Raw genomic sequence first — 22,641 nt, forward strand, 5'->3', positions numbered from 1 at the left:
ACAGACAGCAAACACAAATGCATCAGTGGGCTGTCTGAGATAGTAGAAATTAAATTAGCAGTTACAGTCACAGTGTACAATGAACTCAACTCAGCCAGCCGTAGTCCTCATGTCAGCTGCTGGAGTGCAGTGCTGAATCCCAGCCCCCAAACTGGTTGAATACAAGATTGAACGTGCTAGATCGTGAATGAATAGTACAGGTCATGCTGATGCGTCTGAACTCAGATGTGATATTGTTCCCCATCAGATGGTGTGTCCAACAGCCTGGATGGCCATCCTCTCCAGCTGGATGCAGCCAGTGACTCGGGGAGCCTGGACGCCCTTGATGCTATGACCTCTGACCCCAAGAGAGGCACTGGGGGCCCGGTGGCAGGGGTGGTGAGCCATGGGGCCTGCCTTACCCTCAGCGACCATGATCGCATCCGACAGTTCATACAGGAGTTCACATTCAGAGGACTGCTGCCACACATAGAGAAGAATATCAGACAGCTCAATGATCAGGTATGCATGCACACACATAGCCCATCATAATGCTCATAGCACATGCAAACGTTGCATGTGCTATGTGCGGCTTGTATCAGAGTATATACATTTTTGATACAAAGATTGTAAAATTTGTGTGCTGGCTGATGAGATGAATTGTATAGCTAATAACTAAATAAATATGTACAGTTTTGCTGCATATTAAATAATATTTTAAATTAATGTAGCTTTTGTTTTGTGTTGAAACTTTTTTGTCTTAGTCCTCAGGAAGACCTCGCACCACTTCTGATGGAAATTATAAAGAACACCCACACAGTAATAATAATGCCTGACAGATATGCTCACCTACACAGACTGTTTATTTCAAAGTTATTTCCTGTCAGGAGTTTTGGGAGTGATGTGTACCAGACTTGGTGGTGATAAGTCCTATCAGCGTTACTGCAGTTCTTACTTCTTCTCGATAGATGTCATTGGAAGCCACTGATTGCTAATGAACCTTTAAAATATAATTAAAATATAATTCACAATTTTGTCAATTCACTGTCATTCTTTCGAATCTTGCATTTTTTTCCAGGAAACACTGCTATCCAGTGCACACCCACATTATCTCTAACAGTAGAACCTTGCAGCTCACCACCCACACTGCAATAGGACTGATATTCTGATGGTCTCATCTAGTGGATGATGACTGCATTCCTAGATGTTTTTCTCACTCCAAGTCAGCAGTAATCCAGAGAGATCTGAAAATGTTGTTTTCATGTCAAATCGTTTGCTGTCCACACTTTGCTTTTACAAAGTTTTCATAACTTTCTCCACAGCTGGTGTCGAGGAAGGGCCTGAGTCGATCTCTGTTCTCCGCTACCAAGAAGTGGTTTGGTGGAGGAAAAGTTCCAGAAAAGAGCATCAGTGAACTAAAGAGCACATCTGGCCTCCTGTAAGCTCAGCCACAACACCTCAGCCTAAACAAACTTTCATACCCACAAATTCTAGTGTTTGAGAGTGTTTTTTTGATTAACATCTGAAATGTTAGAAAGGACAACAAAATCCTACGACATGTTTCCCCTTCATGAACTACCCTTTTGTTTTGGATCTTTGCAATATCAGAAGACACCTTTATGGTGATTTTGCTTGTACTCTGCAGGCACCTTAATCAGTGACTTACACTGAGATGACCACTGTCACAAAATGAGCCCTAACAGGGTGAAGGTGACGTGAAGTGGAGATAGAAAAAAGTTGACTTACAGAGCCATGTACGAATGTTAATTTAAAAAGACTTTATCACAAGCTAAAGTAATGTACCAGCTTGCAGCAGGACTCACTGCAGTAACTAAAGACTGGTGTCTTTTTGACAAAGTGTGTTATCAGCTAATGTGTTTGGAAATAACTAGAAACTTGCACACTTGCTGACTAAAGATTGATATGACTAGATGTGAGACAGCGGTCTGTTATTCAAAATTCTCAGACTTTGGGACACGATCCTAGCGAGAATCAGGTATTGAACAAAGCGTAAAAGATCTAGTCTGGCTTGCATAAGTGAACCAACCCTAAACTTGTTAAACTTAGCTGGTTTGACCTTTCGTCGCTGTCATGTCAGCTATCCCCCAGAAGCCCCGGAGCTACAGATAAGGAAAATGGCGGACCTGTGTTTCCTGGTTCAACATTATGAACTGGCCTACAGCTGCTACCACACTGCCAAGAAAGACTTCCTGTCTGACCAGGCCATGCTGTACGCTGCAGGGGCATTGGTGAGAACAGACACACAGACACACACACACACACACACACACTTTTGTAATACAGAATTCCATTGTATGGATAACTTGTTTCTCTGTGACTGTGACAATAAAGCCTTTGAATCTTGAATGCACCTCATGACTGATACCAATCTAGTCTACCATGCTATCACCATTTGTCTTTCTGTACAAGTGCATGCTTTTATGAGAACTGAATACCTCTTAAATCATTATCTGTCTCTCTTCCCCCTTCTCTTCTTGATTCCTTCTGCTCTGTCCCTGTTTGTCTTATTCTGTCTCTGCTGTGTTGTCTTTCTCTTGCCATCTGCCTATAGGAAATGGCTGCAGTGTCAGCATTCCTGCAGACTGGAGCTCCAAGGCCATACCCAGCACACTACATGGACACAGCAATACAGACCTACAGAGATGTCTGCAAGTATGACGTACCATTTGCTCTCTGTTACTTTGGTAATATTTGGATGTATGCATGTTTCTTTCATTCAGCCAGCAGTGATTGTTTTTGCAATGTTTTTATCAAGGTTCAGTGCTTTTTACTTTGAAGCATTTTGCCTTTTAGTGAATTTAAAGGTCAGTTTCTCCTGTGGTAAACCTTTACTATGGGAGAGGATTTGCATAATTTGCGTAATTTTAATTGGAGAGGTTTTTTTTTCTTACCGTGCCAGTGCAAAGCCAGCATTTTGATTGAAATAAACCCTTTTATTTATTTTATTTTATTTTATTTGTGGTTTGGTGAAAAATGGTGAATAAGAAGAGACACAAAGCTTTTGAAAGTTTCAATTTTACAACCAACAATAGCATATTGAATTTTGCTCTGTTTAGCAAATACTCAGCACTGCCCCCTAACAACCAAAACACTGTACTGGACTCTTAATTTTCCTCTTGAAGTGATAATTTGGTGGTTTGAGTAGTCAGCAGCTCTGATTTGGGGGCTTTTCATGCCTAGGAAGTTTCTTACTGGTTCACTAAAGTGTTTCTTTTTCTGTTCACTTACTGGAAAAATGTTACATTTTGTCGCAGCAGCATATTGCATTTAAGATTTTTGAATGAGTTGCAGTTCTGTCTATTTTGACCTCTGGAATGGGTTCTTCTGGTGGCATTACATTTAAGGTTCTTTGTCTCCCGCCGCATAAATGAAATTCAATATGGTAGTGTTTCCAGTCAAACTGTCTAAGCACCAGGGAAAATGCTGTCCACGTTTGCACCAGTATATTTGGTGTTCCTGGTAGCTCCTGCTGCCTCAGCAGGCCAAGGCTTATGCATAGTTACTGCTAGACACATGAATGCAAGTTGGCACACGAAGTTCACTGCTTACATAGTACCAGCACACTGAAGACTTCCTTGAAAATATCTGTAAAAATCCACAAGGGGGCAGCAAAACCAGTACTCTGGAGTTAAAGGCCCTGAGTAGCACATTTGAAGTGGTTACAGTGGTCCAGAGAATACTTTGAATTTAGACTTTCTTATTTGACACTAACAGAAAAAGAATGTATGTGTGCTCTTCAGATAGGTTGAGAGTACAAGAGTATTTAATTGTTTTGTCCATGATCAGTGAACATACTATATATCAGGAGGCATTTCTAATACTTGAGGAAGTCACCATCAAAATTTGGCAGCCTCCCTAATTGCATTGCCTGTTATTAGCCAAGAACAGACCAAGTGCAATCCAAAGGCAGGCTGGCACACTGGGGAACGTATCGACTGCTGCAGTTAATATGCTTTGGCATCTGGTTACAAATTGGCCATAAGTTGGCCACAGTTGTGATTACAGTGGAGAGCAATGCTTCATTTGTAGTTATTCATTAATTAATAATTGTATTTAGCACCTCTGCCTGGAACAGATGACATTCAGATACATAGTGTCATGTTAGAAAATTTGGATGACATTTTATGAGAAATGCAGCTGTTACACTTTGTTGCTCCTTACATCACTAAGGGCCTTTGCAATGTAACAGGAATTAGACTCGTATCTAGTTATGGCTGCTTTTTTTTTTTTTGCTAACCTTTCAATCCTCCACCCACCACTAAACAGGAACATGGTCCTAGCAGAGCGCTGTGCTCTGCTCAGTGCTGAGATACTGAAGAGTCAGGGGAAATACTCTGATGCTGCAACTCTCCTCATCAAGATGACCAGTGAGGTGAGAAAAAGCAGATAACTGAACAAGTTCATTCTGATTTATTTAAATGTACAAATCCGGGATAGGAGACTTAATACTAATAGAGAAGATTCACCATTATTAAAGAATTCATCTTATATCTATTAACGTTAGCAGATAAATCTAATAACCTAGAACCACAGCTCTAATCTGACACGAGTAATAGACCAAGCATCGAGCTACCCTATTTCCAGTGACTCATTTGTTGGCTCACAGGATGTTTGAGTGTTGAATTCCAATGATTTTTATTATACAGTAGTGCTGTGAAATTCAATTAAGCATTGTTGATGTCTCCAAAGTAAAATTTCCATGTCTTGTAGATGGATTGAATGATGGAAAAATATCAGTTGCACTTGCAAGGGTTAGCAATAATTATATCCTCAGCTGTTAAATAAAAAAAACAATCAAACAACAGCATTGTGGTTTTCTTATAGGACTCAGACCTGCGCAGTGCTTTGCTGTTGGAGCAGGCAGGCCACTGCTTCATTAACATGCGTAACCCCATGGTGCGCAAGTTTGCCTTCCATATGATCCTAGCTGGCCATCGTTTCAGCAAAGCAGGACAGGTGAGCCCTCCACTTTCACCTGCTTTTAGATTTCTCCCTGGTTGTTCCATGCCCACATCTCCTCTTCCTCTTAGTGTGCCCCTTCTTCTCCCCCCAGTATTATCAACCTCACAGCTATTGGTCTTACCATCCTTCCTCCTTTTCTCCTCTCTTTTTATGTAGAAGAGGCATGCATTGCGGTGTTACTGCCAGGCCATGCAGGTGTATAAAGGGAAGGGCTGGTCTTTGGCAGAGGACCATATCAACTTCACTATTGGCCGTCAGTCCTTCACACTGCGCCAGCCAGAGAATGCTGTGTCAGCATTCAGACACATCTTGACCAATGACAGCCAGCAGACGGCCACACAGCAGGGGGCCTTCCTCAGAGAGTACCTCTATGTTTACAAGGTAACATCACGTAATACCTCTATGTCTATATGTTAACGTTACTGACCAAAAATCATAATGACACCGTGACATCCCTGACAACATTTCTTTGTTATGTTACTGAAACCTATTGTGTTAGGGGTAACATGACCCTGCAGAAACAGAGGAGTACCTAACATGACCCAGTAATGTAACTGGAGTACCTGACACCAGCTACTGACACCAACACACCCCTCCTGATTAAAAAACCTCACCAATACAAATAGTGTCACAAGTGGTGATTCCTTAGCTCCATAGCCCATGCTAAAAGCCACACATAACCCCAGCAGTCACTATTTACAGCCAAAGTTGCACCATTTGAAGTCTATGGCATGTACCATCTCACGTTAAATCACAATAAAATGGAAGGGGCACAATGCAAACTAACAGTCCACGGTTCAAGCACCAGTGGCATTTCAGAATAATGTAACCCATACTGCATAGGCCACACTAACATAAAAACCACAGTCATATTTTTTTATTATTTTTTTATACTAATTCTCTCACCTTGAACATGTGTACCATTCTTTTCTAATTCAGTCTAATTCCAAGCATTCTTGTGATTTGTTGAGAGCATGATCAAACTCTAGCCTCCTGTGTGAAGATACAATATATAAATCATCACTGGAGGGGGGCTTTAAATTCTGATAGGTCTGCAGTTGTTTTCATTTTCACTTGTGATTGTGCGGTGACACTACTATTATTCACCAGGCATTCTCCAAGCCTGAATGTAACCTGATGAAACTCACACCCAACTTTTTATGCACATATTTTACGATAATATTTCTAAGTGTGTTTGGTTGTAATTCTTCAGTCGTGTGTCTGTGTGTTTCAGAGTGTAATGGAGGGAAGTGAAGCTGGCCTTCCCCAGCTCCCCCTGCCTTGCATCAACAGCTCAGCCACACGGGTATACTTTGGCCACGAACGGCGTCTTGCAGAAGGTAACAAACACACTCTTACCTGAGTCATTTTCAGTGACTAGAGGATTCAGTGTGTACTCAAAGAGACTTCAATAGGACAACTAGGATACTGAGTCACCTGATGGTGCAAGGTCAACTGCAGTCTTGGCAGAGATCTTGTACACTTGAGAACGCTACACACTGCATGGAAGTGCAGTCATTCCAATTACATGGAGACATAATTAATGATTAGTTTATTAATCCCTTAAGACTTTCTTGGCCTCCCAGTTGATCAGCTCTTCTATGGAGAAAACTTAAGCATGAGCAAACATAGCTTAGAGCATATTACATGCATACATAAAAGCACTGCTGGCACATAATTCACACAATCACACAAAAAATATTCAGCAAGATATTATATATTATTCAAAGATGTTGTACAGAGGTGAGTTTGGCCCCTTTTCCAAGGATTGTTTAGAAGGATTATCTTAGCTACATCAAAGTTTGCTTACAAATAATTTTCACCTTTATCAAGTAAACGATAGGAAATATCCTTTTGAATAAGTTTGTATTTGACTCCTTTGTAAGATTTCCCAAGTTTGGTTGTAGGTTTGTGACAGAAATGATTTTTAGACAGTTTAAATTACCACACTGACTGCAGCCCTAACAACTAGAGACTAAAGTACTCTTGATCAAAAGTCAATCCTACTTGTGCTAATTAACCATAAACCTTACCCTAACCTAAACTTCATTCCATTTTAATCTTTAATCTTAACAAACTCTAAACTAGACCCTGTATAAATAAGGGCTGCCCCAAATGTCCTCACTTAACTCTTCACTTAACACTCTCTGTTGATGGTGAAGTGCCCCTTCAGCAATGGCAAACTCCAGTGGATCTCCCAGTGTGAATGTGTGCAGGTTTGTTACTTGGAAAACATTTTCATTTCATTATATTATCTAATTGCTCATCTTGGTTGATTGTGCGCAGGTGAAAAACAAGCCGCCACTCACGTGTCGCTGGACCAGGAGTATGACCAGGACTTGGCTGCGATGTGGTGCCACCTAGAGGAGCAGGTTGTGGCCGCTGCCAACCGAGGTGTCGTCCCAGTCAACTTTCAGCCCACCCAGTGTTGCCTGAACAGCCAGACAGACAACCTGCGCTTCCCTTTGGCTGTGGTAGAAGGTAACAGTCGCTTTCTGTATGAATTAGAGCCATGAGGCCGACTTATGGCAGAGACAAAATTACAGGGACTTTTCAGTAACTTGGACAGATGAGCAAAAGCATGGATGACTTTTTCTAGGTTGGTAGAAGGTAAAAAATTGTTTTGACTTTTGATATATATTTTTAGCTTAAAGAAAGCATTACTTTGCTCTCCTGCTCTTTAAAGCTCAATGTGATGTGCTGTGCTGTCGTAATAATATAAAATAGTGTATAGTACCGTACAGTTGAGGTGTACAGGCTTTTCGTATTGCTAGGTTTGAGAGGCAGGTTTGTCTTTCAGTCACTGGTGTAAACGAGAAGAGTGTTCTTGCAGTGTAACCAGGAGGGAGCTTGCACAAACACTGCACAAATACCTACGTTTTATCTCTCTCTCTCTCTCTCTCTCTCTCTCTCTCTCTCTCTCTCTCTTTCTCTCTCTCTCTCTCCATCTATAGAGCCCATCATAGTGGAGGTGACCTTCAGGAACCCTCTGAAGGTTCCTCTGGTTCTTTCAGACCTTTCCTTGCTCTGGAAGTTCACTGCCAAGGACTTCTCTAAAGCGCAGGATGTTCTGACAGGAGAGGCGACAGGAGAGGCCATCACCAATGAAAAGGAGGTGCTGGCTCCCACGGTGAGGACGGGTTTGATGTTACCTTACCAACTGATTATTACACTGGTTATTAGTCATGTTTCCTCAGTGTGTAATTGTTTTGGTCTTTTTTGGTCTCTTTGTATCATAAAGGATATTGTTTTGTTGGGTCAGTCCTCCTCTATTGGAAACCAGTGATTTAAAAATCGCAACAGAACTCAGCTGATAAAGTATGTTTAGATGAAATAAAAAAAAAAAAAAAAAAAATTAAAGAGTGTTAAAACCTCACCTATATTGATTTTGTCTTGCAGACGGCACAGAAGAGTGATGTCATTACCAGTGAAGTTATCCCAGAGTTTCTTATCAGCCCAGAGGAGACCAAAGTGGTGAGCTGCTTGTCATTGCATTTTCTTTACTTTCCCTCTCCTCTTGCTCACTGATCCTGTTTCCACCTGGTATTAACATCCATCCTGAGTGATCGGATCACAAGCTGACACCTGATTTATCCACTTCAGTGGAGAACACGTCCCTCTCAAATCCGCTGGAATAATTATATAATCTGAGCCTGAACCAACATGATGGGGTCAAGCCAGTAATAACTTATAGAATGAGAACTGTGTCTTCAGTTATTGAGAGCACATTAAAATGAGGCTGGAGTGAGAAAAAATGTCTCGTTTTTTCAAAGGCCTGGTGCCTGTTAAATGCCATTTTATTTTTACTTTCTTACTTTCTTTCTTTCTTTCTTTTTCTTTCTTTCTTTCTTTCTTTAGTGTATTAAAGATGACAATACATCACTCTCTCTCAATCTCACTCTCACTCATATGATACGTGTTCATCTGCATGTAGAGCAGGAAAGAGAGGTCCAGTCACAACCGGTCACTGGAGATGCATGTGGAGAGGCAATTTAATGATTCCTTCTGCCAAGTGCTGCTCCATGTTGACAATAATATTAACATAATAAAATTTTAAAATAATGGAGTGTAAGGAAAGGACATTGGCATTCTTTCTGCTGTAAACACAGCAGGTTTCGGGCCCTGGCTAGTGAGCTGCTGAAGAGCTGCTGAAGACCTGAGCTTGGTTGGGAACGGACCAATAGCAGGGCTCATAGCAGGCTAGTCTCATCCTGAGCAAAAGTCTTGTTTTGATTTCATCAGTCATTGTAACCTTTGACCTCTGTCCCAGGCTCGTCTAAAGCTGTTGCCGCACAAGACTGGCCAGCTCAACATCCTGGGTGTGGCCTACAACCTCGCTACCAGCTCCTCTGGAGATATGTCTCATAGCACTGAAGGTAACATGCACAATATTACCGGCTAATATTTTCCCAAATCATTGTAGCTGCTAAATATTAGAATATGAACAGATATCTTTCAGACAGACAAGCAGGTATCACTCACTCTTATTGCTAAATATCAATATTGGCTTGTATCCAAACCACACCATTGCTATTAGGCTGCTGGAAAATGTGAATAAATTGTATTACATTGCATTTCATGTAATTTTAATGACTCTTTTTTTCCCTCAGGTCTTGAAAAAGCTATATCAGTCATAATGAGACAATCTCATGAAATTAAGAAACAAACAGCAACACACAAAAGGATCAGCCATCCTCCTGTGCCTTTTGGAGGCTATTTATCCCATTGCAATAATACACAGTGTGGTTTTCTTCATGTCCTCAGGTCAGCAGACATTAGATTTGTTGGTGGTTCGTGGCAGACAGGACCTGGAGATCCGTGGCCCACGGCTCAACCACACCAAAGAAGACAAGACATTGGTTCGCCATGGTCCTGATCGGCGTCTTGATCCCATCATAACACCAGCCATGCCCCTGATGGAGGTACCGTGGACTCACTCTCACCCATAGACACCATAGACAGTGTCTTGTTTTATAAATCTGTAAATAGAGAAATATAACATTAAAATTAGACCACACTTGCTACACTGACTTTTGGTACGTTACTTAATGTGTAACAACAGCATCGGCACCAAAATAATCTGCCTTTGGCTTCTTGGTGGCACTGTCACTGACACATGTAGAGGGTATAGCATAGATTAGGTTAAGAATTAATTGGTGAGTAACATCCTAAAAGTGAGAAAATGAGCAGCTAGTCATCCTGCTCAAAGGCACGATAGTTAATTTTAATGATAGGTGTCCTGAGCACTGACAAGTCCTTGAATTTTAAATTGGAACCAAAGAAGTGGAACACAGGAAACTGAAGCACGGAGACTGAGACTCTCGGACTAAATGGTGTGGATTCATTCAGTGGATTAAAAATCTATTGCTCAGTCTCACTTTTCAGCTGGGTTAGCACTGGGGATTGTCAAAAGGCATTCCAGCAATACCTAGGATATCATTATAAGGTAGAAGTAAATAAAGCAGGTTCAAGGAAAGAGAGTCCACCAAAAAATCTGTTTCAACACCTCATTACAAAATAATACCTGCAATGCATTAAATGCAATAACAAAGATGATATCTAATAGTGTAACAACATAAAAAGATGTTTGACATTCCTTTGTCTCTCTACTTTGCTTGACTTTGACAAAGTACGTAAGTTACAAGATGATGCATTTGTCATGCCGTTGTTCTCTGCTTCTCAAACTGTCTGTCTGTCTCAGGTCTTCTTCCTGCAGTTTCCCACTGCCCTTCTCTGTGGGGAGATCAGGAAGGCGTACGTTGAGTTCTGTAACGTCAGCAGCGTTGCTCTGTGCGGTCTGCGGGTTGCGTCGACACACCCGGACTTCTTTACCTTCGGTGGCCAGGCGACAACGCCTCTCACCCCCGTCAGCCCGACATCAGCTGAGAACTGCTCTGCCTATAAAACCCTGGTCACGCACCACGGGGGCCAGTCAAGCTCAACAGCAGCTGTGAAGTTGGTGTCGGCGGAGGATTTCGGCCAGACGTCCGGCGTGGTCGAGATACCGGTAGAGGGCGGGACTCTTCGGCCAGGGGAGTCGACGCAGTTGCCCCTGTGGCTCCGAGGACCAGACCAAGAGGGAGTCCATGAAATCAACTTCCTCTTCTACTATGAGAGCACTGAAAAGGGAGGCAAAATCAGGTAAAGTCTGAGGGATGAAGTGCAGGGAAGGGACGTGACATGATGTGCTCAGATGCCTTTGTAATTGGATTTACTGATTTAGTCTTTATCAGGTCAAATCACTCATCTTGACGTTAACTTGATTTTCGAAGTCACTCACTCACTGCCACTAGTGAGTTAACTGGAGTGATCCTCCCCTCCAATGATTTTGAGGCATTTTCTCATTCTGAGTGTGTTGGGCCGTGATTTATGTATTTATAATGTAATAATCTGTATATTATATAGAGTTGTCCCTCGCTATAACACGGTTCACCTTTCACGGCCTCACAGTTTCGCGGATTTTTTTAGTGCAATTTTGCATGCTTTTTCTTTTTTTTTTTTTTTTTACAGCGCATTGTGTTCTGCATCCTGATTGGCTAAGGGACTGTAGACCACTGTCAATCACTCTCCTCCGTGCCGTGTCTCCTGTACAGTACAGAATGCGTTCAGCTTGCCAAATTTACATAAATCTTCGATCGCTAGCAGTGTGACTCTGAAGTGCTGTATGTTTGCAAAGGTTTGAACTTTGAGAGTGTTTAAACAAGAGAGAAAAGTGAGAAAATGTTAATGCCTGTCTGAGAAAAGTGTATAAAGTGTGTAGTGAGGGGGTTTACAGCCTTAAAACATCTATAATAACTGTAAAAAATAAAGCTGATTACTTCGCGGATTTCGCCTATTGCAGGTTATTTTTAGAACGTAAGTCCTGCGATAAACAAGGGACCACTGTATATAAATTGTATGTCTTGAAAAATGTTGTGTAAATAGGACTGATTTCTCCTACCCTCCTTGTCCACCTCTTTCTATTGCCCCTGCCTCTAATCCCCCTCCACCCCTGTCTCCAACACACATGTGCACATACACACACACACACACACACAAACACACATACACTTGGCTGTCCTTTTCAAAACAACCACTCTGCACCTCACTCCAACCCCCTCCAGCCACCGGGTGTTGCGTCACACAGTGTTTATCTGCGCCAGTCGGTCTCTGAGCGTCCGAGCGTCCGCCTACCGCAGCAGTATCCCCCTGGACCAGAGTCAGAGTCAGACCAGAGAGGAGGAAACCAGCGGCAGCATGCTGGTCTTCATCGATGTTGAGAACATCAACACGGTGAGACACAAAGCATCACACAGCCAGACCTTCAGTGCACAAAACTCACCAACATCTCTCTCTGAGTTAATGCACTGCATGTTCCAGATGACATATTTGTTAGTAATACGTAAACATTAACATTTGATAAGGATTTAGACCATAACACTGTTGAACTTCATTGAAATTCATTTATAGGCATGACTTTTGGTGGTTTAGCAGCTCCTTAAAAGGTAATTCTGGCAATTTTTAACCAGAATCCTATATTAATTCTTAAGTTTGCGATATAGATCATCTACTATAATATCTTAATTATTGTTTTAACAATGCATGAAATGACAAACTCAAGAGTGGCACTCATTTTGCAAAAACCAAAAAACCAAACATGTTTTTGTGGGATGCAAAATATCATCACAATCCCCCAAAAATTTTTTTCAGTATTGCACACCCCTAGGAGAAAGGTGACAATGAATATTACTTTCTCTCTCATTCCTTTCTGTCACATTCTCTGCTTTTCTACCCCTTTTTCACTCATTCTTTACCTGCATCTCATCAGAGTGAAGCTGGCGTGCGTGAATTCCACATCGTCCAGGTGTCCAGCAGCAGTAAACACTGGTGGCTTCACAAGTGCATCAACCCAGCCAAGGAAAAAGGTTGGTCCCTCTCAGCACACGTTTGCTACGGGCTTTTTCTAGGCTTGTAAGTGGAGAAGCAGAATGTGAAAGAGAAATATGTGGGGCATGAAACAAGGCGGATTAGGAAAACTTAAAATTAGCAGTCTCAGACCATTGCAAGAGGGAAAACCATGTCATGGGCTGGGAGGGAGCCAAGATCATCATATCACATAGCAGCTAGCACACAGTGAGGACACCACTCTCATGAGACTGTCGGACAGCAGGGGGGTGTGGTCGTCCTACTGGCTCAGGTATTACAACTATTCACAGACTATTTTACAGGAAGTGATTGCTAAGGTGTTTTCCATCTTACGGGACAACTGGTAAAACCAAAGTGGTGAAACTATTACATTATATAATACCTGCCTCCCAGACAGTCAGTCACATGCACAGCAAAATATCTCAAAATAAAACTCATAACGAGGAATTTCAGCAGTATTCAGCTGTCATTGATGTGCTGGCTCTATAACTCTATGAAGAAGCAAGAAGGAAACACAAGCTTCCTGGCCTCCCAGCCATGATGCAACCAGCCATGTGGTATTTGGATCAGTCGCAGACCGTGGGGAGGTGAAAGAGCTAGAAAAGACATAAGACAAAGTGCAGCCAAGGACTTTGCGCAGGGAACACCAAAACAACTCAAATGAATGCTTCTCCTGATGTAACCGAGCATTTGCCGTAAAAGTTCTATTTTTTATGAAGTATACTCTGGCCTTCACTCTCCCAAAAGGTCCCTAAAGTGACAAATTATTCACTGCCTCTGTCTCTTCTGGTCCTGACTGTCCAGATACTGTCCTCTTGTTGTAACCGTCACAATCACCATTGTAGGTTTATATTAGGGTGAAGCATGCATGCAATGCAACAGCATCCCCCATTTATGTGTAGTGGGGAAACTCAGCATTGCACCCTCATATTTAGGACTGACCCACAAGACAAATTATTGATTAATGACTTACACTAACTGCTGGCTTGAGCTGCTGCCGTTGCAGTCAAAACCCACTCTTGATCCGTCCAGGTTAAATAACAGTTATTAGCAATTAATAGGAGCTATTAGGAATCGAAGTGCTGGAACCCTGTTGTTTTTCTACATATTCTTCTTCAACTCCTCTGCCTGTCTTTCTTTGGACAGAGTGTGTGCTGCTGTTCAGAAGAATTTGTATTAGAGTAGTGTGAGGTAGCTGTTAACCTCTCTTGCTTGTTATCTTCCTCTCCAGACTATAAACTCACCAGCAGAGAAAGAGCCAAGCTGTGCTTCAGGGCCACCCGATGCAAACCCCATCAAGGTACCTTTATGCATAAAATGCAAACCAAGTCAGACCACCTTGATCAGACTTGTGTAGCTGAGCAGTGGTTTGACTATTTTGTCTGTCGTTTCCAGACACATCAGATGCGGTAGAGAAATACTCTTTTGCTGACCTGAATCTGGGAAACGAAAGGGTAAGTTTGAAAATATTCCAGTTACCACTCTCTTTGACCTTTGAAAAGGTATTTTCCTAGGTGATAAATAATTTTACAAGCACTGGACCACTTCCTGTGCTGAGGAAAAACCTCCAAGCACTTGTAGTTGTCATGCCTGCTTGTATAGTTTGGCCAGTTCCTGGAAACACACCGTTCAAGTAGCCGCTTGGCTAACTACAAAGAATGTAAGTGTGGGTAGAGGGACAGAGCTGAAGAGATGGAGAGATAATTTATTTTTTGAACTGTAGGGTTGATGTCAGGCTGTGTCGTTTCGTTCCCCATAAACTGTTGGCATGTGAAGCCCTTTGAGACTGTAACTGTGATTAAGGGCTCTAAATAAACCTGAACTCAAACATCTGGCATTCGGTTTCAGATGATGGAATGGTGATGAATCGTAAAGCAGGAGATGTAACTAACGTTTATAGTTGAAACATTAGCTGGCTGGCAAAGTCAAACAGCTGATATAAGGGGAAAGAGAGAGGAGAAGCAAGAGGTATTAATAGCTGAAGGGTCATTTCACCGTTTTCATGTTTGCATATGTCTAAGGTATAGGCAAATTATATTCACTATTAATATGGCCTATCTTAATTAGCCTAAAATAAAGCAAATGAAATCAGGGGTTGTTGTCATGTGCCCAGTGTGTTTTGACCATCAATCTTAATCTTCCTAAGAAAAGAGAAAACTATTTATTTATTTTCTATAAGCCACTGGAATAAGGGGATTCTTTAATGTGTTTGTTAACGTACTTCACTGTGACATTTACCCAGGTAATGTTTGATTTTTTTTTCACATTCACATGATCTAGTGCTTGGTGCACTGAATCTAGTATTAGGTCCCTTGGGTGTGTTCCCCTCTGCCACCTCAGGGGGGCTGCTGTAGCATGTTCAGCACCCACGGGTATTGTTGTACCTCTAATCCCATATTCTGCTTATGCTCACTTTTTTCCTCCCTCCTCCCTTCCTCCCCACCCTCTCCTCCCTTCTCTTTGCTCTTAATCTCTACTCTTCCTATATCCTTCACCATGTCCTTTATCTTTCCCACTTTTCCCATCCCCTCACCTCTTGCTCCTTCCACCCTGCAGATCATCAGTTCCACCACACCGTGCGGCGACTTCTTCTTCCGATGCTGTCAGACATCGGAGTCTCGGCGAGCTGGTGCAGCTTCGGCAGAGTCATCCTCCCACGGCAGGACCCAGGGGCTGGGCGCGGCTGCAGGCGGGACCACTGACCTCGCAAGTGTATTCAAGAAGTGTAATGAGCTGGATCTCAACATCATCATCCTCTGGAAGGTGCAGAGTTGGGTAGCATAGAGAAGAGGGCACATCATGTACTTAAAGGAACAGTTCAACTAAAATTCTGTCATTATATTTTCATATTTCAGTGGATACCCCACTGAAGGTCATACAGCCAGCAAACACATAGTGAATTAATTACTGCAGTTAATTCTTCTAACAAACAGCTGACATGAATGGGGTCTTGGTGGTTAGAAATTCAAACAGGGCATAATATGACCATAAAATTCCAAGCAATTAAATCCATCATTTTTAGTCAGACAGTTGCATTCATTCCACTCAACTGAATCTGACTATTGAGGTAACTGTATTATCTATTAACACCTCAAATAAATGAATTGAATGATGCACTCATAAGTCGTTTGGTGTGTTTAAGGTCTATGGAAGAGGCAGTTATAACATGTATAACATGGCTTGCCTCTGTTGAATTACTTTTTTATTAATTTCTGGCTTGATGTCTGCCCTGTATGGCAGTTTTGGGATGGCCGCAGTGCTAATTCACAAGTCTCATGAATATGTACTCATTTACAAACAGGTGCAATTCATATTTATAAGGGTGATTTCAGATAATTAAGTTTCAGGGGTGTTGAATCTGTCATGGCAGACTCACACAAGCCCACCTCATGCAAAAGCATGAAAAAGTTAAGATAAAAAATGTAAAAATTTTCTTGCATGAGCCCCAATTTTTCAATTTTACTGAGAATCTGTGAGTGTGGGAGGAGTGCTTTTACTTCCAGCTTAGTGTTTCTGTGTGTCTTTACAGGCCTATGTGGTTGAGGACAACAAGCAGCTGATTCTGGAAGGCCAGCTCCATGTGGCGCTTCAGACCATCGGGAAAGAGGCCTGCTCCCCAACTCAGAAAGAGGCATGCATGCACGCACGCACGCACGCACGCACACACACACACACACAAACACTAATTGGCATATATGTTGAGCAGTATCAGCAAAGGCAACAAAGCAGAAAAAGTGTTTTCAAATGGAATTCTTGTGCATCTGTGGGTGTATGAATGAATCAATGAGTGATTTTTGTGTGTGTGTGTGTCTTGCCATGAGGTTCATGGCCCAAACAAAACAATTTACAGCATCACTGCCGACCGCATACACAGATTTAAAAAAGTGACTACCTCGACAGCTCAAAACAACAGACAATACAAGAACAAAGTGTAAGAGAGAGAGATCAATGTCAGATATCAAGGTTGTTCTGTGAGTGTATATATACTCTGTGTGTATACATGTTGTGAGAAGTAGTTAATACATGTTAGATAGCAATAGCTATATACAGTGTATTTTGCCATTCATAGTGCCATTATCAGTGTTGAATAGTCAAAGTTCTCAGTGAGGAGGAATCTAGTTTCATGTCCTTCAACTGTTTGTCCATCTGTTGGGTTTTGCTGCAGGAGGCTCAGGAAATGGTGCTGCTCAAGTTCAAATCGGAGTTGCCTCCTCCAGTGATCCAACCCTCCATTGAACAACTGTCCCACCTCATAAAAACCAACCTGACCTACCCTGAAACCTACAGCCACCCATTTGTCCAGGAAAGGTGAGACACACACCCACACACACAATATTGTGTTGTTGTAGCTATATCTGATTGAACAGGAGTTAATGCAGTGGTCAGTGTGTTGACAGATGTTCTTCTCTGTTTACTAAACTATTTACTATGACTAAGAAAAGTAAGGAACACAGCACCAGGTGATCTGATAATTATGTGTCAGGGTACTATACCAGGGTCATTTTACCAAACAGAATTTAGATTAGAACACAGCTGCAAATGGCCCTGCCATGTTTCCATGAACCAGCTGAGAATGTAACTGTGGTTGGAATGAGCAAAGCAAAATTCAGGAATCAGCTGGAGGTTCAGGTTAGTAATGTTGGTGCTCTCCCTGTCCAGCCTCTGTGTGGTTCCAGTCACGTTGACCCTCTCCAACTGCTCCTTGGCTCAAGTTGATGTCGTCATTGACCTGCGGCACAAAACCAGGTAAGTCCCTCAATACAGTACGAGTATATGTTCTGTGTCAGTGCTTTTCAGTCGTGTGCCATAAATTCAGGGTGCAGGTTTTAACTAGAACCAAATAGTCTGGTCCTTGCTTGGTGCCACCAGGTTGCACAGTTCAGCACAAACTGTGCTGAAACTGTGCTGTGGCAGATGGCGGACGAAGTGAAAGGCAAATGGAAAAAATAATTCTAACTAAGATTTCATCATTAATTTTACAGTGAGATGTAATGTTCAAATTTATACAAATGTCACCTTTAAGGATCATGTCAGCCAGTCCTGGAACAACAATGGAGCACAGAGGGTTCATGCATAACCATTTTCACAATTTGGCTGACTTGTGTACTGTCAGAGGACTGTCTGTCCGTTAAAGGACCAGTTCACCCCAAAATGAAACTTACCTACCTCCCTCAGTGTAAACTCCATTAACTTTGTTAGATTGCCTCATAGTGAACCAAAGACCGGTGAATCCTTGGTCCTGTATGAAAACAATACCTATCCCGAGGCTGTCACAAGGCTACCTGAACTGTGATGCACAAGCACTTTTTCAAGGTTTTTCCAGTATCAGCTCGCAAGTTTTCAAACTTATTCAGCAGCTCTTTGCACAGCCTTTTTTAGTAATACCACTTGAGGCACAGCTCTTAAGGATGAGGTAATGTATTATTTAATTTGCTGCATGCACTAACTAATGTTTTCTTTTTTTCAATGACCAAATCAAAGCAAAGTGCAGTCAACTATCTTAGCAATCTTCAATCTTGAATGTTAAGGAAAGAATTAATTTCTAAGTGAAACATTCCTTGTACCTGAATGTCTGCCAGTGACTTCATTGCACTCTGTCATAATTTCTCCTGATTTCTCTTCTCCTGTCATCTTGTGTCCTGCACCCACCCCACCACCCGCACCTGTTCTCTCCCCCCTCCGTCCAGCCCTCCTTCCTTCAATCCTGAGTCTCTAGAGGTCCATAGTTCCTTCACCTGGCTGGGTCAGACGCAGTACAAGCTGCAGCTGAAGGCTCAGGAGGTGCTGTGCCTGGCATTGCGGGCATGTTTCCTTCAGACGGGCGTTTATAACCTCAACACACCACGAGTCTTTGCCAAGCCAGCCAACCAAGGCGTCATGTGCGAGACCAGTCAGCAGACAGCCAGTCCTGCACTCATCATCATCAACAATGCCTGAGCCATGCATCGTGAAACACGGCAGGTCCATCATCCAGCAGACATAAGGACTTGGGGTCTCTGGATGTTGTGGAGCCCTGGTCTTCAGCTAATTCTCCACGCACTTGACCAGTTTTCCTCTCCTTCTTCACTATTAATACTCTACTATGGACAGCAGGAAAAACAGTTGTTTTGTACTTCGTAGTAAAATGGAAGAAGGCTTATTTAAAATGAACAGCTAGACTTTTTTGAGAATGTATCATGGATCAATTGAGCTTGCAGATGCAGTGGTCAGGCGGTTTATGAACTTCAAGTGTCTGTTTTATGTCTCAGCAACCAAGCATCAAAGAGTTTCAACTGGACAGTCCTAGCTCGTGTTGTGTTTTCACACTGACCGGCGGAAACTTGATACAGGATTGCACATGAAACCGCACTGGAGTTATGAAGTCATTTGGATGTCCATCTTTATTGGCTCTGTACATTTGGTTTCAGCAGACTGGGATCCAGTTCAAGACATGGTGGACTGTTTGATGCTGCTGCCATGTTTTCAGCTGTTTCACTCTGACTGCAGGCCGCTGTCAAGAACCGGACTGATGCTTTGTCTATTCTGATCCTTCCTCTTCCTTAACTATTCCATTCTGCACATACACAGTATTGGGGCTGACACTGTAATGGAATTCTGGCTGGCAAAAGACATTTGATGAAAAAATTGGTTTATAAAATTCTTTATTTAATTCTATCGTTTGCAATGGTATCAAAGTAGTTTTGAATTTTCTGTTTTTTAGTTATCATGACGACGCTATGTGGACTGTTTACTTCCTGAATATCCTGGATGAGAGCCCCACCCCCCACCCAACCACTAAACCACTTAAAGCCTGCCTGTGGCTGACAAACCCATGTTACTGCCCATTCAGCCATCTGCGTGTACCTGTCGAGCCCTCTGTTGATTCTATAGAATAAGATGTCTTATGCAAATACATTTAATTTTAAACCAACACTGCAATCAGTCGAATCAATATATTACCCCCCCAACTCTCGTGTTTGACCTGTCCATATTGTGATCTAGCTGTTGTATTTACTCAACTGCTTTTCTGAAAATTGTATTATATTTATATAACAAATTGAATGTAAATAGAAAATAAAAGTGTAACCAATGATTTGTGATTTCGATAATTTCCAGGTCTATGGAAAATACAGTAAAGTGTTTTTTAACAAGTATGAAACTCACTGCCATAGTGAATTTCTTCAGAGCCAGTGTTCATTTTATAAAACATTACGACAGCCTGCTAATTTCATGAAAGGTGAATTCAGGTAAAGGCTATTCCTTGTGATGCCAATAAATTCCATATTGGCCAAGAATGGACACAAAGTTTTTTTTTGTTTTTTTGTTTTTTTTCCATATACCACCAATGTGCAGAGAAAGCAGGAGACACAGGGTAGTCAGCTTATACAAACTGGCTATATGTTTAGTTTCCCAAAATCCTGTTTGCTACAATGAGCACTGCACACAAGGCCTAGACCAGTGGTTTCTGTCAGAGTATGGCTAATCTGAGACAGGGGTGCAGCTTTGTCAGAAGAGGAGAGAACAGTAAGCTAGCAAAGTTAGCCAGAGTAGCCACGCAAAAGTTGCCAAGGAGATCTGGGTTGCAACAAATAAAGTGATCCAAAACTATCGTCACATCATCCTCTGTGTCTCTACAGTGTTACTTTTAAATAAAGCAGAAATTGGCAACAGCAGCAGTTCAACAGAAGTGCTACAGTGTAATCAGTTTGATAACTCGGCTTTTGGATCTTTTGCCTTATGCAACCATTCTGAATCCGCTGGATAAACTGAAAAATGCCTGGTTGTCAAGCTAAAAAAAAATTCTTTCTTTGTTTCTAAGGACTGCTTTAGTTCACATTTTGAGATAGAGTATTTCATTGTCATATTGGAAGTTGATTGTCTTTCTCAGTTTTGGAAAAATTCTTTTGCTAAAGCTTACACTTCAATCCAACTTGAACCTTTTCACTGGAACATGGCATTTGGAGTACTGTACAACACAGTAGAGTGGCACTGGAGGATACTTTTCTTCAGCTGTAGCTTCAGCTGTGATAAACACACTTTATGAGGTGCCAAAGAAATTCATTGTATAGTGAAGCAATGTTTTGCACAAATATGCCCATTTTACCTAGTGACTGCAGTGCTGTTTTGTTGTTTTCAAGTTTAATTTCATTACACCATATGTTCCTGTTGGCACATCAAAATTATGACAACATAATTTCTGTCTGTATCTCTGAGGAAGTGGAGTCTAAGAGACAAGGGAAAAGGCTTGCATTCACAAACGGCACACATTTTCAGCACCAGTGTTGCATTCTGTGCTCTGAAATCTCAAACAAAAGCTATTCGGCTATGGAACTCAGGAGAGCTTCCCTCTCCTCACTGACTTTTCTTCAGCTCTCATGACAACATTGCCTAGGATGGCATCATCTGAAGCACCTCTTTCAAGTACTGCCTGACTTACCCCCTACCAATCGCTGCTGTCAGCCTCCGTCCTGCAATGCTTTGAGTGCCTTACCTTGAGCATGCCGCAGACAGTGTAACTGAACAGTGCTGCCAGTGGTGAGATGCCAGCAGTGTTAGACTTCCAGCACTTTGTGGATGACAGTCTTTTCTGTGACACTGCGCTCTGCACTGGCCTTGGACCCCTGCTGGAGACCTGCCTCTTGGCTCAGTTAGTGGAACCCATTCTGCTTCAGAAAGGACAACAATGTATTTTGTGCATCTGTCAGCCTACGTTTAGGCCTGAGATGATGCAAACATCACGTGATAACCATCGACTCGCTGGTTGAAGTAGAACTTCACGAATGGGGGCGGACCCTTGAATACTGGCAGCAGAAACACCACTGGGGTAGATACAGGATGAGGGGGGACTTGCATTGCAAGGTCCGTAGGTGGTGTGTGACCTTCAGAGAAAAACAGTCACATCAATCTGCTGGAGCTGACAGCAGTGTTGATTAATCTGAAACACTTGAAAATACTGATAAACAGGAGAGATATGTTGGTGAAGACCCCATCATGGAGACCTAAATCAACAGGCAAGGTAGGATCCCTTCCACAACTGTGTTTAAGGCTTTAGAAAACCTGTGGCTATGGGCCACATGTACTCTTCACTCTTGCAAGGCACTGTATGTTCCAGGCCTGGTGAGCACTGACCTCATGTAGAGGGGCAGGCCCCTGGACGACTAGTGGAAGTTGCAACCTGACATTGATACGGGGGGACTCATTAGGCACTTGTTAAACCCATCTGCAGCTGCCAAGTTCTCCTATTTTGTGAATGGTTCACCTCTCTCAGTTGAATCTCATCAGTACATGAAAAAATGAATCACTTCAGCAGTAAACTAAAATCTACTATTGACTTACAGTTTCAGTACCTCTGAAAAAAAAAATACAGACAAAAGAAATGTCCTGAATAAATGGGAATATACATCTGCTCAAAAAGGGAATGCCATAAAACTAGGTAAATTTGGAGAAACCTAAACTGTCAATCCATCGGGACATCCTCATAACATGTTTATAACATTAGACTGTGAGAAGCAAGACTATTTCTCTTAAGATTATCAATGAAAGCAAAACAATCCTAGAATTTTACTTTCCACTATTGGTTGCCTTTTAAATCCTCCCCTGCCTTCTGAGCAATTGGGCCTATTTGAGACCTAACAGTTTAAATATGAGGAAAAGATTGTAAATATTCAAGCTGGTATTGTGACTATTGACAGCGGAACTGAGCAGATCTTCAATTTTATTCATTTGGTAAAATAAATTATTTGCAGATGAAGCTGTCAACTTACTCTCTGGGTGAAATTTAATCACATTCTTTAG

At 42.0% G+C, this 22,641-nt stretch overlaps 1 protein-coding gene across 2 annotated transcripts in view; it reads left to right on the forward strand.

The window, feature by feature from the left end:
* trappc8 (trafficking protein particle complex subunit 8) overlaps positions 1-19,999 on the forward strand; it is a 34,446-nt gene extending 14,447 nt beyond the window's left edge. For both annotated transcript variants that reach the window (XM_030049403.1, XM_030049404.1), the window contains 23 exons: positions 248-501; positions 1,302-1,417; positions 2,078-2,228; positions 2,552-2,652; positions 4,267-4,372; positions 4,825-4,956; positions 5,119-5,343; positions 6,197-6,302; positions 7,249-7,443; positions 7,917-8,092; positions 8,362-8,436; positions 9,233-9,338; positions 9,727-9,884; positions 10,664-11,103; positions 12,066-12,234; positions 12,770-12,866; positions 14,099-14,167; positions 14,263-14,321; positions 15,424-15,630; positions 16,397-16,498; positions 17,033-17,175; positions 17,527-17,613; positions 18,555-19,999. In XM_030049403.1, coding sequence (XP_029905263.1) covers positions 248-501; positions 1,302-1,417; positions 2,078-2,228; positions 2,552-2,652; positions 4,267-4,372; positions 4,825-4,956; positions 5,119-5,343; positions 6,197-6,302; positions 7,249-7,443; positions 7,917-8,092; positions 8,362-8,436; positions 9,233-9,338; positions 9,727-9,884; positions 10,664-11,103; positions 12,066-12,234; positions 12,770-12,866; positions 14,099-14,167; positions 14,263-14,321; positions 15,424-15,630; positions 16,397-16,498; positions 17,033-17,175; positions 17,527-17,613; positions 18,555-18,804 — 3,524 coding nt within the window. In that variant the 3' untranslated portion in view covers positions 18,805-19,999. The remainder of the gene's footprint in view (positions 1-247; positions 502-1,301; positions 1,418-2,077; positions 2,229-2,551; positions 2,653-4,266; positions 4,373-4,824; positions 4,957-5,118; positions 5,344-6,196; positions 6,303-7,248; positions 7,444-7,916; positions 8,093-8,361; positions 8,437-9,232; positions 9,339-9,726; positions 9,885-10,663; positions 11,104-12,065; positions 12,235-12,769; positions 12,867-14,098; positions 14,168-14,262; positions 14,322-15,423; positions 15,631-16,396; positions 16,499-17,032; positions 17,176-17,526; positions 17,614-18,554) is intronic.
* The last annotated feature ends 2,642 nt before the right edge of the window (positions 20,000-22,641 follow it).

Source organism: Myripristis murdjan, chromosome 4 (genome assembly GCF_902150065.1).
Source record: "Myripristis murdjan chromosome 4, fMyrMur1.1, whole genome shotgun sequence".
NCBI classification, from domain to species: domain Eukaryota; kingdom Metazoa; phylum Chordata; class Actinopteri; order Holocentriformes; family Holocentridae; genus Myripristis; species Myripristis murdjan.